Genomic DNA, 16,614 nt, shown 5'->3' with positions numbered 1-16,614 from the left:
AGGGGGAAGCCCTTCCTCATCCCTTGCTCTTTATGCTAGAGTCTTAATGTTCTGTAAAAATACTTCTCATTTAAATTCAATGGCTCTTGTCTTTCAGAAGTTGTTCTTAAGGACTTGTAGAAGAAGTCAAAGTTTAGTATAAAGAGCAAGAGATGAGGAAGCAGAAGCTCCTACTCCTTATATGCAGAGTGATTCTGTTTGGTTTGAGTTTTAATGTTGCTCCTTACTTTCCGTTGAAAAAACTCGTTTGTGTTATTTAATGTCTGACAGTTTTTCAAAGCATGCCAAGAAATCCCCATCCTCCCCTTGCGTAAATTCCTCCTAGAAGCTATCTCCCCCAAGGAAAACTATCCCTGTGGAAGATTCCTCCCCCGCCTGCATGGAATTTTCCCCTAAAAATTCCCATATATTTCTCCAAAGAAAACACTATATGTAAACAATGGGTAAATTGTATAATGTACAGCCCTTTCCCCAGGGACCGTGGGCGGGGGGGGGTCATGCCATCCTCAGAGGCATAGTCATTGGATATTTCAAGTACAATTAAATAAAAAAACTAGTTTTTTTAATGAAAGTAAGGAGCAACATTATAACTTAAAACGAACAGAAATTGCTCTGTATATGAAAGGGGCTTTTCCTCCTCAACGCCTCGCTCTTTACGCTAAAGTTTGACTCTTTCTCTTAACTCTATTTTTAAAACAGTTAGCAACTTTAGCGTAAAGAGCGGGGCGTTGAGGAGGAGAAGCCCCTTTCATATACGGAGGAATTTCTGTTCCTTTTAAGTTTTAATGTTGCTCCTTACTTTCATTTAAAAAAACTCGTTTTTTTTACTTAATTTCTGGACGTTTATGAATTAATGCATGTTTTATCTTGGCTCTCCGCACATAAATAATTAAAACGAAATTTGTATATTAATTAATTGCAATTAATCGGAAGATTTTGAGAAAAAAGGAGCGAGAGAGGAGGCCTAGTTGCCCTCCAAGTTTTTGATTACTTAAAAAAGCAACTAGAATTTTTAATTTTTTACAAACGCTTTCATTGGTAAAAAATATTCGTAACTTACGTAACGAACTTCTATACTCTTATGTTTTTATTGCGTATATGAGGGGGTTCAACCCTCGTCGATACCGCGCTCTTTACACTAAAGCTTAGATTTTGTCCCAATTCGTTAAGAATGACCTCTAAATCACAAAGGCCATGGAATAAATAGTTGAAATTACTAAAAATACTTTAGCGTAAAGAGTGAGGCACAACGAGGAGGTAAACCCCTCATATGCGTAATAATTTTTGCTCGTTTTAAGCTTTAATGCTGCTACTTACTTTCAGTAGAAAAAACTTTTCATATTTATTTTTTCATTGTTTTTTTTTAATAATGCTAGAAAATCCTGCGCCCCCTTCATTGAAATTCTCTTTCCCCATGAGAAGTTTCTCCATGGAAATATACTCCCACGTAACCCCCCCCCCCCTTCAACTCTCCCCCCTAACCCAAAAAAAAATCCCCTGAAAACGTCTGTACACTTCCCAGTAACCATTACTATATGTAAACACAGGTCAAAGTTTGCAACTTGCAGCCCCTCCCACGGGGACTGCGGGGGAGTAAGTCGTCCCTAAAGACATAGTTATTGGGTTTTTCGACCATGGTGAATAAAATTGATATCTCAGAATTTTGATTCGCAGACTTTTGGGAAATAATGAGCGTGGGAGGGGGCCTAGGTGCCCTCCAATTTTTGGTCACTTAAAAAGGGCACTAGAACTTTTAATTTCCGTTAGAATGAGCCCTCTCGCGACATTCTAGGACCAATCAGTCGATACAATCACCCCTGAAAAAATAAAATAAAAAATAAATAAACATGCATCCGTGATCTGTCTTCTGGCAAAAAAGTGCGAAATTCCACATTTTTGTAGACAGGAGCTTGAAGCTTCTACATCAAGGTTGATACGCTCTGATACGCTGCATCTGATGGTGTGTTTTTCGTTAAGATTGTATGACTTTTAGGGGGTGTTTCCCCCTATTTTCTAAAATGAGGAAAAATTTTTCAGGCTCGTAACTTTTGATGGGTATAACTGATCTTGATGAAACTTGTATATTTAAAATCAGCATCAAAATGCGATTCTTTTGATGTAACTATTGGTATCAAAATTCCATTTTTTGAGTTTTGGTTACTATTGAGCCGGGCCGCTCCTTACTACAGTTTGTTACCACAAACTGTTTGATGTTGAACCAAATGGCTATCTCAAAGTTTCCATTGGGTTGCTCATCCTGATAAGGTGAAGAAAAAGATAACAAGAGAATTGGTTAACACCATACTTGCAAGAAAACCAAAAATGTACAGTTTTCTGGAATGGAAAGATTTGAAAATTGTTTATAAAAGATATGCAAGTCTCTATTTTTGCTGCAGCATTGAACAGTCAGAAAATAAGCTGATTACATTAGATATTATACATTGCTATGTTGAGCTGTTGGACAAATACTTTGGAAGTGTAAGTGAATTCAAAATTATATTCAACTTTAAGAAAGCCTATTTCATGCTCAATAAATTACTTCTGGGGAGATAAAATCCAAGAAACCAGCAAGAAAAACGTACTGAAAGCTATCCAAGCACAGGATCTCCTGCAAGAGGTTAGTGATATTAAGGATACTGCTGAATTATGGTCATCTAAATTTAAGCTTGCCCTAAATTATAAAAACTAAAAGAAGATATGACATTAGAGGGAACTCCAATAATCTTTGTTATAGATGATGTTAGTCTATACATATTATTCCATTATTTTGATAGATAAAGAGAAGATTAAGACTTTTAACTTTATAATACTGTCACTAAAATTAGGTGATTTTAGTGCAACTTGTGGTTCCTAGGATGAATATGGATGGGTTTTCTTGAAACTTAAGACTACCAAAACGTGTATTACACCATCTTAAATGCTGCTCAGAATTATTGGCAACACTGTTTTTTTCTAGATTTGCAATAACAGAAATGTTAATGGAACATAAATATTTGTCAAAAATATGTTTTTGACACAAATAAAATCGTAATTTCATATTGTAATTAAAATTCATTGTATATTATTATATTGTTCTTGTTTGTGAATCCAGACACCAGGTATAATTCTTGTGGTCTTTAGGAATGCTCTGAAGGGAATCTATAGTCTAAGATGATTCTATGAATCTAAGATGATTCTATACCATAAATATTGGGCATTATTAACAGAGTTCCTCAGTTCCAATCCCTCACTTATTTAACTCCTATGACGTCATCTTAATTCGAATCTTTCATATGTTATACTGATAATAAACCCCTTACAATTTAAATCATTTTATGAAAACCCCCATAAAATAATTTTTAATACACCCCCCCCCCCTTGTAACGCTTTCCAGAAGTATTTTCACACTTCAAACATAAATACAAGAGGACACCAAGAAAAAATATTCAGACATATTGCAGTAATTCAATCAAGGGCCAATTTTTGGAGTGTCCAAGCAGTGGCTGACTGGATATCACTCCCAGAAATAGTTGCAAACTCTAAAAACCTTGAATAGTTTCAAAAATGGCCAGGATTGATTTTGAAGAGAACATTTTTATACACATGACTCATAGACCAGGGTAAGGAAGACCCTTGCAGTAATGCTTGCTTACAAATTGTTTAGTGTGCGCGTTGCTTATTTACCCCCAGCTTATTGTTGTTGTTTTTTATAGGTGCTTGGGTTTTGAATAAATAGACTTCACACCATCCGACGCGAACATTACATGGTGTCAGAAGTGGGATGGATGCAGAAACGCCTAGGATCAACTGGAGCTCAGATAATCTAGAATCCAAATGGACGAAGTTTGAAAACCATGCTAAGTTAATGTTCATTGGACCACTTGCTGGAAAGACAGCAAAACAGCGATGTGCATATCTTCTCATCTGGGCAGGCGAACAAGGGAGAGAAATCTTCAGCACATTTGACCTAACTGATGCTGAAAAGAAAGACGTTGATACAAACTTTAAAAAATTCAGAGAATATGCAGCCGCAAAGAAAAATCAAGTCTTCTCACGATACATCTTCCAAAAGCATGACCAAAAGCAGGAGAGCATAGACAAATACATTACCGATCTGAAAATCCTAGTGAAACCAGGCAGTTACGCGGACAAAGACAAAATGCTAAGAGACAGGATAGTGGGCGGAGTGGCCAATCCCAAAATACATGAGAAACTCCTCTTGGTAGGAGACACCCTATCCCTGAACCAAACAGTAACCATTTGTAGAGCATTCGAAACAACCCAAGCACAGCTGAAAGCCTTCAAAGTCAGGGAAATCAAGCAGGAAATCGATTCCATTGCCAAAAGTCGGCCACACCCCAAGTCCAAGAAACCAGAATGCTACTTCTGCGGTGGAACGTACTCACAGAACCATATTTGTCCAGCAAAAGGGAAGACTTGCTCAAAATGCAGGAGGCCAAACCACTTTGCAAAGGTTTGCAGAATTGCAGAAAAGAAAGCTGTACATACTGTGGAGGATGGTGAAGCAATATCTGAAACAGCAGACAACATAGACGAAGTGTTCCTGTACACAATACAGAACAACACTAGAGAAGATGAAGCACTTGTTAAATTATCCATTGAGGGGCAAATGTGTGTAAAATTCAAAATCAACAAAGGAGCACAGGTGAATGTGCTACCACTCCAGTATTACAATAAATTGCCAATAAAACCCGGCCTGATAAAAGGCAGCCACAAACTGACAAGCTACTGTGGATCAGGTATCCCCTATGCAGGAATCAGTCACCTGACCTGCCAATACAAAGATGGAAAGACACACTCACATACATTCTACATTGTCAGGTCCAACACAATTCCAGTCATGGGTCTAAAAAGCTGCAAAGATCTGGAGCTGATCAAGCTGATATTAAACATCCAAAAAGAAGACAGGACAACTAGTGCTTGCTCCAAACAGGCAAATGAGTACAAGGACACTTTCGAAGGAATTGGAAACCTGGAAAACAAATGTGATATCCACCTAAAAGAAAATGCTATCCCTACTGTTTACCCTGTGAGAAAAGTACCTTTAGCAATGAAACAGAAACTTAAGGATGAGCTGGGCAGACTAGAAGCCCTAAACATAATTGGAAAAGTCAGCAAGCCAAGTGACTGGGTAAATGCCATGGTCATGGTCGAAAAGAAACATGGAAGCGTCTGCCTATGTATAGACCCTGTGGATCTAAACAAAGCAATCCGACAACCTCATTACCAAATCCCCACGTTCAAAGACGCAACAGAGGACTTACATGGCATATCAACCATAAGCAAGCTTGACGTCCGATTGGGCTACTGGATACTGCCACTAACCAAATGGTCATTTGGTCATTGGTCATTTACACAATGTTTAGCACTGTCTTCAGAAGATACAGACGGAAAAGATACCCATTCGGTCTTGTTTCAGCACAAGATGAATTCCAGCATCAAATGGAAGAGATATTCAAAGGGTTGGAAGGCATCCACATCCTCATCAATGACATCCTTGAATACGGAAAAAGTGAAGAAGAGCACAACAACAGGCTCTATGCAGTCCTTAAACGCACCAGGGAGAAATGAGTGAAGTAAAATACTTCGGTCACATCATCAGCAAAGAAGGAATCAAACCAGACCCCAAAAAACTCAACGCCATCAAAAAAATGCCAAGTCCAACAACCAAAGAAGAACTCCAAACCCTTCTGGGCATGATCAACTTCCTATCCTGATACATCCCCAGTCTCTCATCCAGAAACAAGACCCTATAAAATCTCATATAAGAAGTAGAGTTTGAGTGGAGATCACATCACAAAGAATGCTTCAGCACCATCAAGTGGTCAATCACTGACAATCTAGCCTTCTTCAGGGTTCGGACAGGTCGGTTCGTTTCAAATTATAGGCTCTGTCCTGTTTTTATAGGATTTCCCGGGCCCAAATATAGGCCAAATATAGGATTCGGAAGTCCTCGGTATCAGATTTGTGGTAGATGGTGTGGGATGCCTGGTCACATAAATTACCAAGTTTCATCCCAATCCCTCCAATCTAAGCGTTTTCCATGATTTTAGGTCCCCCCAAATTCCCCCCAAATGTCACCAGATCCGGTCGGGATTTAAAATAAGAGCTTTGAGACCCAATATCCTTCTAAATATCAAATTTCTTTGAGATCTGATCACCCATTCGTAAGTTAAAAATACCTCATTTTTTTTCAGAATCAACCCCCCCTCCCAACAGCCCCAAAGAGAGCGGATCCATTCTGGTTATGTCAATCATGTATCTAGGACTTGTGCTTATTTTCCCCACAAAGTTTCAGCCCAATCCCTCCACTCTAAGTGTTTTCCAGGATTTTAGGTTCCCCCCTCCAAACTCCCCCAATGTCATCAGATCCAGTCGGGATTTAAAATAACAGCTCTGAGACACGATATCCTTCCAAACATCAAATTTCATTAAGATCTGATCATAAGTTAAAAATACTTCATTTTCCTATTTTTTCTGAATTAACAGGCCCCAAACTCCCCCCCCCACCAGATGGTCAAATCGGGAAAACGACTATTTCTAATTTAATCTGGTCCAGTTCCTGATACGCCAGCCCAATTTCATCGTCCTAGCTTACCTGGAAGTGCCTTAAGTAGCAGAACCAGGACCAACAGACAGACAGGCCGACAGAATACCAAGTATAATACCAAGTTAATACCAAGTTAATACCAAGTATAATACCAAGTTAATACCAAGTACCATAAAAACACTATGCTACAATGAGATTAACCAAACAGACGGACCAAAGGATGATGAGGCGATAAACGGTAAAAAGCTGATTCCGACAATCTTCCATGCAGGAGGGCCAACTCTGCACTTATATCAGGGACATCAAACTTACGAATTATTTTACCATTGCTATACCAAGGGGGGAGATAAAGTAAAAATTTACAATATCTGAAATAAAAAGCCCGAATCTGATTAACATCATCTTTCTTTAGAAGGGGATAAAGACCAGAAAGATAAAGGACAGATTGATCACAGAATGTAGCATATAGCCTACCCAGTGCACATCTATTATACTTCCCTCAATTAGCAACTATCTTAGAATAGCCCATTGAATAACTGGGCCATATTCACATCAGCCAGCCAGCGTTCAGCCAGGAAACACATAAGTCACAAGAACTCCAGTCTCATTAAGCAGAGACTGCTAGCCTATATGCTGATCTTTGCTCATTTTGGACAGGCCCAACATGACAAAAAACAAAACATAGGCTACTAAGTCAACACAACAGCATAGCCCAGGCAGAAGCAGCTTACTAAGCCCAACACAAAGCATTAGTTAAGTTCAAAAAGCTCAACAGTTGTAATTAATTATCAATCTACACCAAAAGACAGAAAATTGCAAAACATGAGCAATGTTCTTAGTGCTCTTCAGCCGAAAATATAGGAATAATAGGATTTTAGCCAAAATATCACAGCAGCCGCACAGTTGACTTGAAAGCTGATGGCTCAAAGCAAGGACTGGGGGCAGAGATCTCAACCAATGGAAACATTTGTGGCTATGCATCTAGAGCTCTCAGCAAGACTGAACAAAACTACTTACAACTCAAAAAAGAAATGTATGCAATTGTATATGGATTGAAACATTTCCATCATTACATCTATGGGCAGAAGGTAACAGTCACCACCAACCATAGACCACTGGAAACCATCCTGTCAAAACCTCTACACCAAGCGCCAACATAGCTGCAGAGAATGATGATCCAAACTCTGCCATATGACCTGGAAGTCATCTACAGCCCAGGTTCCAACATACCTGTAGCTGACCCACTCTTGCAACTACACCTCCCAGACACCAACTTCCAGATACAGAGAGACATCAAAGCTTATGTTCACTCAGTAATGAAAACACTGCCTGTGAGCAACAGCAAACTCAGCAAAAATCCATCAATTGACCAAACATGATCAGCACCCTTCAGTCTGTCATACAGCATGGTTGGCCATCAACTCAAAAAACATGTCCTGCTGATGCATCAGCATTCTGGAACATAAAAAGCAAGCTGGCAGAAGTTAATGAAATAGTTTTCAAAGGCCAGAGAATCATCATACCCCAGGTCCTCAGACAAGACACTCTGATCCAGCTACATGCAGCACACCTCAGCATTGAAAAAACAAAACAACATGCGAGGATGCTGGTATACTGGCCAGGCATGAATGCCAACATCAAATCCTTCATTGGACAATGCAAAATATGTGCCCGTCATACCCTGAACAACCAGAGAAAAACCATTCATCAACACAGAAATGCCATCACTACCATGGCAACATGTAGCAGTAGACTTATTCAAATGGGAAAAAGCCCAATTCCTTATCATGGTTGACTAAAACAGCTGTTATTTCGAATTCAATCAACTTCAGAACCAAACATCAGCAACAATCATTGGCAAACTCAAGACTCACTTTGCATGCTTCAGGATACCACAGCAGATGACATCTGACAACAGTGCTCAACTCTTCTTGCACAAATTTGCTCAAACTTGGGGAATTGAACTCAAGACCTCAAGCCCAATATATCCCAAGGCAAACGGACTTGTTGAGAAATCTGTGCAAACCTGTAAAAGAATCCTGTCAAAATCTAAGGATAGTGGTAGCAACCCATACATAGCTCTACTACAGTACCATAACAGCCCGGTAGACAATTTTGCCTCACCCACACAGCTACTACAGAGTTGACAGCTTAGATCTTCCCTACCATCTACATACCAACACCTAAAACCAAAGGTTGTCACCAAGTAGGACTTCCTCTACAGTTGAAACGTCATGCAGAGATGCAGAAATCCCATCATGACAAATCTGCAAAACCCCTTCCTGAACTTGAGGTTGGAGACACTGCTTTTGTCCAATGAAAAACAAACAACACATGGACCAAGGGAAAGATAACTGCATACCATAGCAACCTCCAGCCCTACATCATCAAAATACCTGATGGCTCAAGACTAAGAAGGAACAGGATTCACATATCCAGACAACCAGCCCCGCACCACCACCCATACACTACTGGCATGTCCGGCCACAGTGCCAATGATCCCCAAACACTCCACACTGAAAGTGAGCAGATAACAGAAAACGTCACCAGCAAAAGTGAGAAAACCCCAGCTCTACCACCCCATTCAACAGTCACCAGATCCTCCCCGGTGGGGCTTATGTCAGCAAAGCCTACCTCAGTAGGGCCTACCACAGTAGACACATCACCTGTCAGGGGCACCATATACTCATGAGACAGCAACCACCAACCTTACACCACAACACACCAGAAGCAGATGTGTCATAAAGCCCCAAAACATGACTTGATATGTGACCTTGCAAGCACTATCTTTAAAAAGAAGAAAAAAGATGCAGTAATGCTTGCTTACAAATTGCTTAGTGTGCGCATTGCTTATTTACCCCCAGCTTATTGTTGTTTTTTTTATAGGTGCTTTGGTTTTGAATAAATAGACTTCACACCATCTGATGTGAGCATTACAGCCCTTACCCTCAGTTTAGATTGCAAAACCCTTATAGCCATTGACTTAGAGGAACACAACTTTGATGAACTGACTGACAGCCATCTAGAGAGTTGTCCCTAATGGCACTGAGGATCTTGTAAGATAATCCTGTAAAGGCCTAGATTAAGGGCTATTGAGAAGCAAACATGTTAAAAAAAAAACAATCTTTGCTTCATAATATGTAGAATAATTGTAGTTAACACTACAATTAATTGTAGTTTAAGGTAATATGCTGATGTCTGCACAGTTTACCCTGCAATGTAAACTGTTAGAATGCTTCAAACACAACAATATCTCTGTATCAGTCAAGAGTCTAGATGACCATACCTGCACATAGAGCTCAAAAATCACTATTTATCTTCTTATATTTCAACTACTAGAATCAAAGATTTACTGCAAGATATCTGAGCAGATTCAAGATAAATAAGAAATAACCTATTAAGTAGCTCTGTCCATCTCACAGAGTGAGTCAAAAGGAAGAGGGCTGAATAGTCTTGACTGAAAATCCCATGTCTGCTGAAAAAGAAGAAGAACACATTTTGGATACAGCTCTGCTTATTATCCACTTTCATTGTTTTCTGACTTTTTCTAACAAATATATTAGCTTTTCAGTAAATATTGAGCAGTTCATATAAATTATCTACAAATAAAGCAAACATACCACTTGATCTCATTTTTAAGCTCTTCCTAAATATAATAATTGGTTTACTAACAAATTCAATTTTAAGCCCTTTACAGACCCTCAAAGATGATACCTTCTTCTTTTATATTAGACATGGCCTATACAGCCTACCTCTGTTAGCATCAATCTTGTTAAAACTGTTTTACCTGTATATTGAATCAATGGTGGCAAAATCAAGAATAAATAAATGCAGAGGAAATATATAAAATGGACTCTATATTTTGATAATGGTAGAAAGGCTAGGTTAAAATTGAATTTGTGAGTAAAATAACTATTACACATCAGGAAAGAGCATAAAACAACATCAAGTGGCATGTTCACATTTTTTGTAGGTCATTTAGGTAAACTGCTTAATATTTACCAGCTTTTCAGTAGTATTCTGCCAGTGTGTCTCTCTTGTTACAACCTACATAGAACCTACCTGTAAATGGAATCAACTGTCACAAGATAAAAACCAGAAAAACAAGAGTGGCATGGGACAGAATGCCTAGGAAATATGTATAATTTGGGCTAGGGATACTTATAACAATTATAATTGCATTTTGTTACACTTATGTGGGCTATTATTATCTTGGTAGAGCTTATTATATAGAGAAGGGAGGAGGTAGGGAAATTGTAACACAATTCCAGGACAAACTTTATAGGATGTAGAGCCTACATCTATACCTAATAATTTCTTTTTCCTAACCTAAACACTTTCCAGGATAGCAAAATGTTTGTAAACTTAGAGCTTAGTATGTTTGCTTCTCAATAGGGTAAAATTCTAGTAAATTGACTTCTTGCTATCTCAGAAAGGGTTTAGGTTAGGAAAATGAAACTTTCAGGGATGGGTCTACAGGCTAAAGTATGTCCCTGGAAGGTATTTTAAAGTACCCAGCTCCACTCCTTCTCCCTCTAGAGGGCCCTGAAATTTGCCTACTTGACAGGTCTATTACCTATTGAAATTTTGACAAAACAACATTTTACCTTAATTTTCAGTTACTAGTTCCTTTTTCTCTGTCTTTAGTTCTGAAAATACAATTCCTGTTATTTGAGTAGAATTTTGAGCCATATCAATGGTTTTTTTTTTTGAAAATTTAAGAAATGTATTTGCATATCTTTAAAACCTTATAAAATGGGATTGAGGAAAGTTATGAAGCTGAAAACAATTTTGTTGTACTTCATTCAAGCAAAAGATCTATTTTGCAAAGTTTCACTTTTATAACACACACATTTTTAAAGGTCATCAAAGGTCAGGGCCCTCTAGAGGGAGAAGGGGTGGAGGTAGGTACTTCAAAATACCTTCCTGGGACATACTTTAGCCTGTAGACCCATCCCTGAAAATTTCATTTTCCTAACCTAAACCCTTTCCAAGATACCAAGAAGTCAATTAACTAATTTTACCCTCAATAGCCCCTAAACTAGAACTTTGAGGGGGTTTCTGCCGAACAAACAAAAACTGTAAGCTAGCAATTTTTCTAACAATAGTGTTTTTGTCATACAACTAAAAACTGTTAGCTAACACTGTTGGAGAATATCATTAACAAAGTGAATGCTTGTAGCAGAAAATTACTGAAACATAGGGGCCTATATTTTTGTCAGCTAACAATTCTGCTTCTGATAAGCAAACAAAACCTGTTAGCTAACATTGTTATCAAACAGTTGGATGATGGAAAAACCCCATTAATGTATTTAAAAAATAATTAGATAACATTACAGAATGTTAGTGTTTGGACAGAGGGTTACCACTAGATAACAACCTACTCTAACCTAAATAAAAATTTAATTATTACTCTGCCCAACTCTCAGGAGCTTCAGAGTATGACAAAGAGTCATGTCGTGCTTTCCCAAGTTCAGAATCAGGATCTGTAGCTCCAACAGGAGCCCATCTTTCTCCTTTAGAAATATGCTCTTCGTCGCTACTCTGTATATCTTCTTGTTGGGTTTTTAGCTCTAGATTCTTATCCATTTTGCAATAATTATTGTTTCCTACACTCAAATAATCAATCAATAAGTAAAAAATGTAAGTAATCAGCGAAGTAACAAAAATATCAAGATCGGTTTGTATTCTTTTACTTCTTCTTTAAATGGACATAGAAATCAACCAAATGAGCAAAATAAGCTGTTTTTTCATGTGGCAGGTTTTACCCACAAACAAAACGTATGGAATATATATTTTGTCAGTGGTTTTTTACTCGAATTGACGCTCTTTGTTCAACATGGATCTACTAAAAACTGTTTTTACCAAATGTCCCCTAGTTCAGTATAACTTATTACAATCAATCGAATTGAATGCTATCACTGACACCAAATAAAAATATTCTCTTTGAAAAAAATTGTTGTTTTTAGTCTTTGGCTATTAGAAATGAACCTCGATTGTAATAAACTGTATTAACCGACGAGTGTGTTTCCTCTTGCGTATAAATCGGATTTATTAAATTTAGAACCTCCCGAACAGGACTTCAAATGAAAGATATCGAAGTCCTTGACCTTCAAATTCATGATAAAACCACACAAGTGAAAATGAATGACCAAAATAAACTGAAAGAGCTTACCAATCAGACGTCACGATCTTAAAAGCAAGAAATTTTCAAGCAAACAAAAAAGCTCTGAAAAATCGTCCTTTTAAATTTTCTGCTGTCAGATGCTTTGAACTAAAATGTTAGGGTATTTTAGTCTCTTGCGCTCAGTTTTTCGCTCATCTCTTACCGATGGGATATGCTAGGAGGCTATTTTCTTGTATATTCTTAGGTTCAATTGAGTTCTATCGACAAAAAAAGTCTTTACATCACATACTGATACGTAGATACTGGATTCTGGACTATAACAGGCCCCACTTTGCAGTCTGTGTAACTTTTCATAGCTTAGCAGAGAAATCAACTTTAATTTTTACAGTCTTTTTGGAGAACAATTACTTTCGTTTCAATTGATTGAAGGGACCAACTTTCGAGGGAAAAAGAATTTTGTTTTTGTAGGACTCTTTCTAGTTTGTTTCTTTGGGAATTGTCTTTTGTTTTAGAGCTGGAGAGTATAGTGTATAGCTAAAATTTGTTATCTTACGAAGTAATCGATCTATTTAAGTGATGCCATGAACAAGCCGAAGATTTTTTACAGAGAAGGATACCTGCACCATTCTGCAAGACAATAATGAAGGACTAACAAACAGCGAAGTCTATATCTTGCCTCATGAAAGTGTGGCTTATCTCTAAAACTATAAAAGGGTCAGCACCCTAAAATGAAATCGCAAAATCTGAATCGATTAGGTTCGGTAGAAGTAATAAAATATGAAGAAAACTATGAAATATTGAAAATAATCGGTTAAAATCCTTAAAACCTAGAAGGTCAAAAGACAAATGTTTAAATACAGAATAAAAGGGTGCGTAGGGGGCCTGAATATGCAAAAAGAAAGCTAAACCATACCTGGAAGGCTAAAGACCCTTTTGAAGTGCAATGAGAGAGGCAGACCGTAAAGATAGTAGAGGCTTTACATCGAATCGGCATTATTGTCCCTTCGGAGCAAAGGATTTATGAAAAGCCACTCTAGCTTATGGAAAATCTGAATAAAATAGAAAAAAAGTTGAGGTTCTTTGGTTATGCTTGATTTTTTCTTAAACAATACTAAGAAAAAGAGCATAAAGCTTCCCTGGGTATAAGAGAGGAACAGAGCCATTCCCCTTGTTAAAAAAGGAATCAAATATTAATATTAAAAAAAAAATGGTTAAAATTGAAGTGTGGAAAATGAAAAATCATAGGCAGCGTAATAACGCTGCCTAAGTATAGGGCGGTTCGAACACAATGTACTATTTATTTATTTTTTGGTTTGTTGGTTTGTTTTAGACCAGGGCATTTTGAATCGAAGGAGTTGTCGCAGAAACTTCGAAAAGGGTTCACTTGAATGGACCTTGAAAGGGCTAGTGCTCTATTTAATAGTCAAAAGTGATTGGAGGGTGACTAACACCCCTCCCAACTTACACCCCAGCCCCCCTGTTCAACGTGGTTGAAAGGTCCAAAAATTATGTCTTTGAGGATGAAAACCCCCACACAGCCCTCAGTGCAAAGATTGTAAGTTATGACCTGGGAGCATATAATGTTTATACAGAAAGGGTGATCGAATAAACTTTGAAGAGGAGTCACTGGATCGGTAATCAGAAGTTCTAGTGCCCTTTTTAAGATTCGGAGTGATCGGAGGGTGGATACCCCCCCCCACCCTTACTTGGTGTTTTCCTGAAATACATCTGATCGAAATTTTGATATGGCTATTTTTTGTCGTAGAAACTTCGAAAAACGCTCATTCGATTGGAAATTAAATTGGCTAGTGCCTTTTTCAATAGTAAAAAGTGATTGGAGGGCAACTAACCCCCCTCCAACCCTCATCATTTCCCCAAACATATCCAATACAATTTTTGAGTTCCTACGTCACATTTTACACAAATGCATCCGATAAAATTTTTTAGATAGCCATTTGTTCAAAAATAGTCCAAAGATAATATAAGGCCTTTGGGATGGGCAGAGTTTCCCAGTGTCTGGGTGTTTTGGTTTTTTAATTTATGCCCGAGGGACATCTTAGGTTTTATGGAAGGGGTGGTTTTATGAACCTTAAAGAGGCTCATTTTGTTAAAATTTGGAAGTTTTAGTTCCCTCTTACGAGTCAAGCATAATGGAGAGAAACCAAAACCCTTCCCTGACATACTCTTTTCCCAAATCATATTCAGTTGAAATTGTGAGATAGCCATTTTGTTAGCAATAGCCCGAAAATCGTACAAAAATGCTTTAAAAGGAGAGATAATCCCTCACAGCCAATGGGCTAGGGTTGTAAGTTATTACCAGGGCATATAAGGCTTTCAAGGGACGGGCAGTCGTATAAGCTTTGGAACGGATGGAGCTCATTTGATTGGAAATCGGAAGTTTAGTGCCCTTTTTAAGAGTCAAAAGTCAATGGAAGCCAATCAGCCCTCTCCCCCAAGCCTATCATTTACCAAAAAATACATGATCAAAATCTTAAGAGCTATTTTGTTCTTCCTTATTGAAAATTCTTTTAACTATGTCGTTGCGGATGTTAACCTCCCAACAGTCCTCAGGACAAGGGCTTTAAGTTTGGCAATTCGTCCACTGTTTGCACATATTATATGTTATTGGGAAAGGTATGCGTGTTTGAAATATATTTTCCAAGAAGACAAAGGGTATTCTAGTGAGCCTTTCAAGGAATGTTAAGGGAAGGGTTGGACTAATCACAACACCTTATGTGTATACAGATTGTCAAAAGGGTGCAACACAGAATAACTGAGTATATTAATTTGGAAAATTCAAAACATGATAAGGGAGATGTACAAAAAGTTAATATTTGCATGCTACCAGTACTACTAAAACTACCACTACTACTACTACCACTATTTCATTCACAGTACTAAGGGGAAATTTGAACTACATCAAAAGACGCTATGTGTATGCACATTGTTAAAATAGGGTATCTCAAGACTTAATTTTGGGTATTAAGTCACAACTTTAAGAGAATACTTGTTTGGGAAAATTATCTTACCAAAAGTAATATGTGTACGCTCCTGTTAATACTATTGTTATTTCTACACTTACTATTACTAATACTACTACTACTACAACTACAACTTCTTTTACAACTACTTGTATGGCTAAGAACATTGAGAGGAAAATCTCAAGAAGTGTATGAACATACAAGTTATACTTATACAGTATACGTTCAGGAACATATTAGGCTAGTTCTACTAAGTTGAAATTTTCAGGACTTGGTGAGAGGGATGTTCTACTTATCAAAAGGCAATATGTTAATACTACTGCTGCTAGTAATACTATCGTTATTCAAAACTATTGCTGGCAATTTCAATACTACTTAAATGACTACTATTACAACTATCCCTGTGGGTATGAAGGTGAAATTTTCAAGGAATTATGAGGGGGGAAGTGAACTGAATCAGAATAAACCCTTCGTATGCAGGTTAATGAAAGGACGTAAAGGCAATATCTTAGGAACAGTTTAGCGTGTGAAGTTGAAACTAATAGGGCTTGTTGTGAGGGATGTTTGCCCTCACAGAAAATATTTGCATCCTAATGCTACTTCTTCTGCTCATACCACTGCTACTGTTACTATTATTACTAATTCTATTACTATTACTGCCACTAAGGCTTATGCTACTAAAATTAATTCTACAGCTATTACTACTACTACTGCTATTAAAACTAAGGATATTAAGGAGAAAAATTTGGGATTAGTAGAAACTGTATGGAAATAATTCGGAATACACCATACCCATACATTTTGTTAAGTGATCACATCAGAACTGCTTCGGGAATGGTTGATTGTATGTATTAAGCTGAAACTTTCAGCGTGTGTTCAAGAAGATGTTGAAGAAACTAAAGATGCTGTGCGCATACTGCTACTAATGCTTCTACAACTATTGTTACTTCGCAAGC

General features: G+C 37.7%; 1 protein-coding gene across 3 annotated transcripts in view; it reads right to left on the bottom strand.

Moving 5' to 3' along the window:
• LOC136026636 (RUN domain-containing protein 1-like) overlaps nt 1-12,245 on the bottom strand; it is a 169,177-nt gene extending 156,932 nt beyond the window's left edge. For all 3 annotated transcript variants that reach the window (XM_065703370.1, XM_065703383.1, XM_065703379.1), the window contains exon 1: nt 11,964-12,245. In XM_065703370.1, coding sequence (XP_065559442.1) covers nt 11,964-12,139 — 176 coding nt within the window. In that variant the 5' untranslated portion in view covers nt 12,140-12,245. The remainder of the gene's footprint in view (nt 1-11,963) is intronic.
• Between the last annotated feature and the right edge of the window lie 4,369 nt (nt 12,246-16,614).

The sequence above is a fragment of the Artemia franciscana genome, chromosome 1 (assembly GCF_032884065.1).
Source record: "Artemia franciscana chromosome 1, ASM3288406v1, whole genome shotgun sequence".
Taxonomy (NCBI): Eukaryota; Metazoa; Arthropoda; class Branchiopoda; order Anostraca; family Artemiidae; genus Artemia; species Artemia franciscana.
This window is presented reverse-complemented; position numbering and strand designations above follow the sequence as displayed.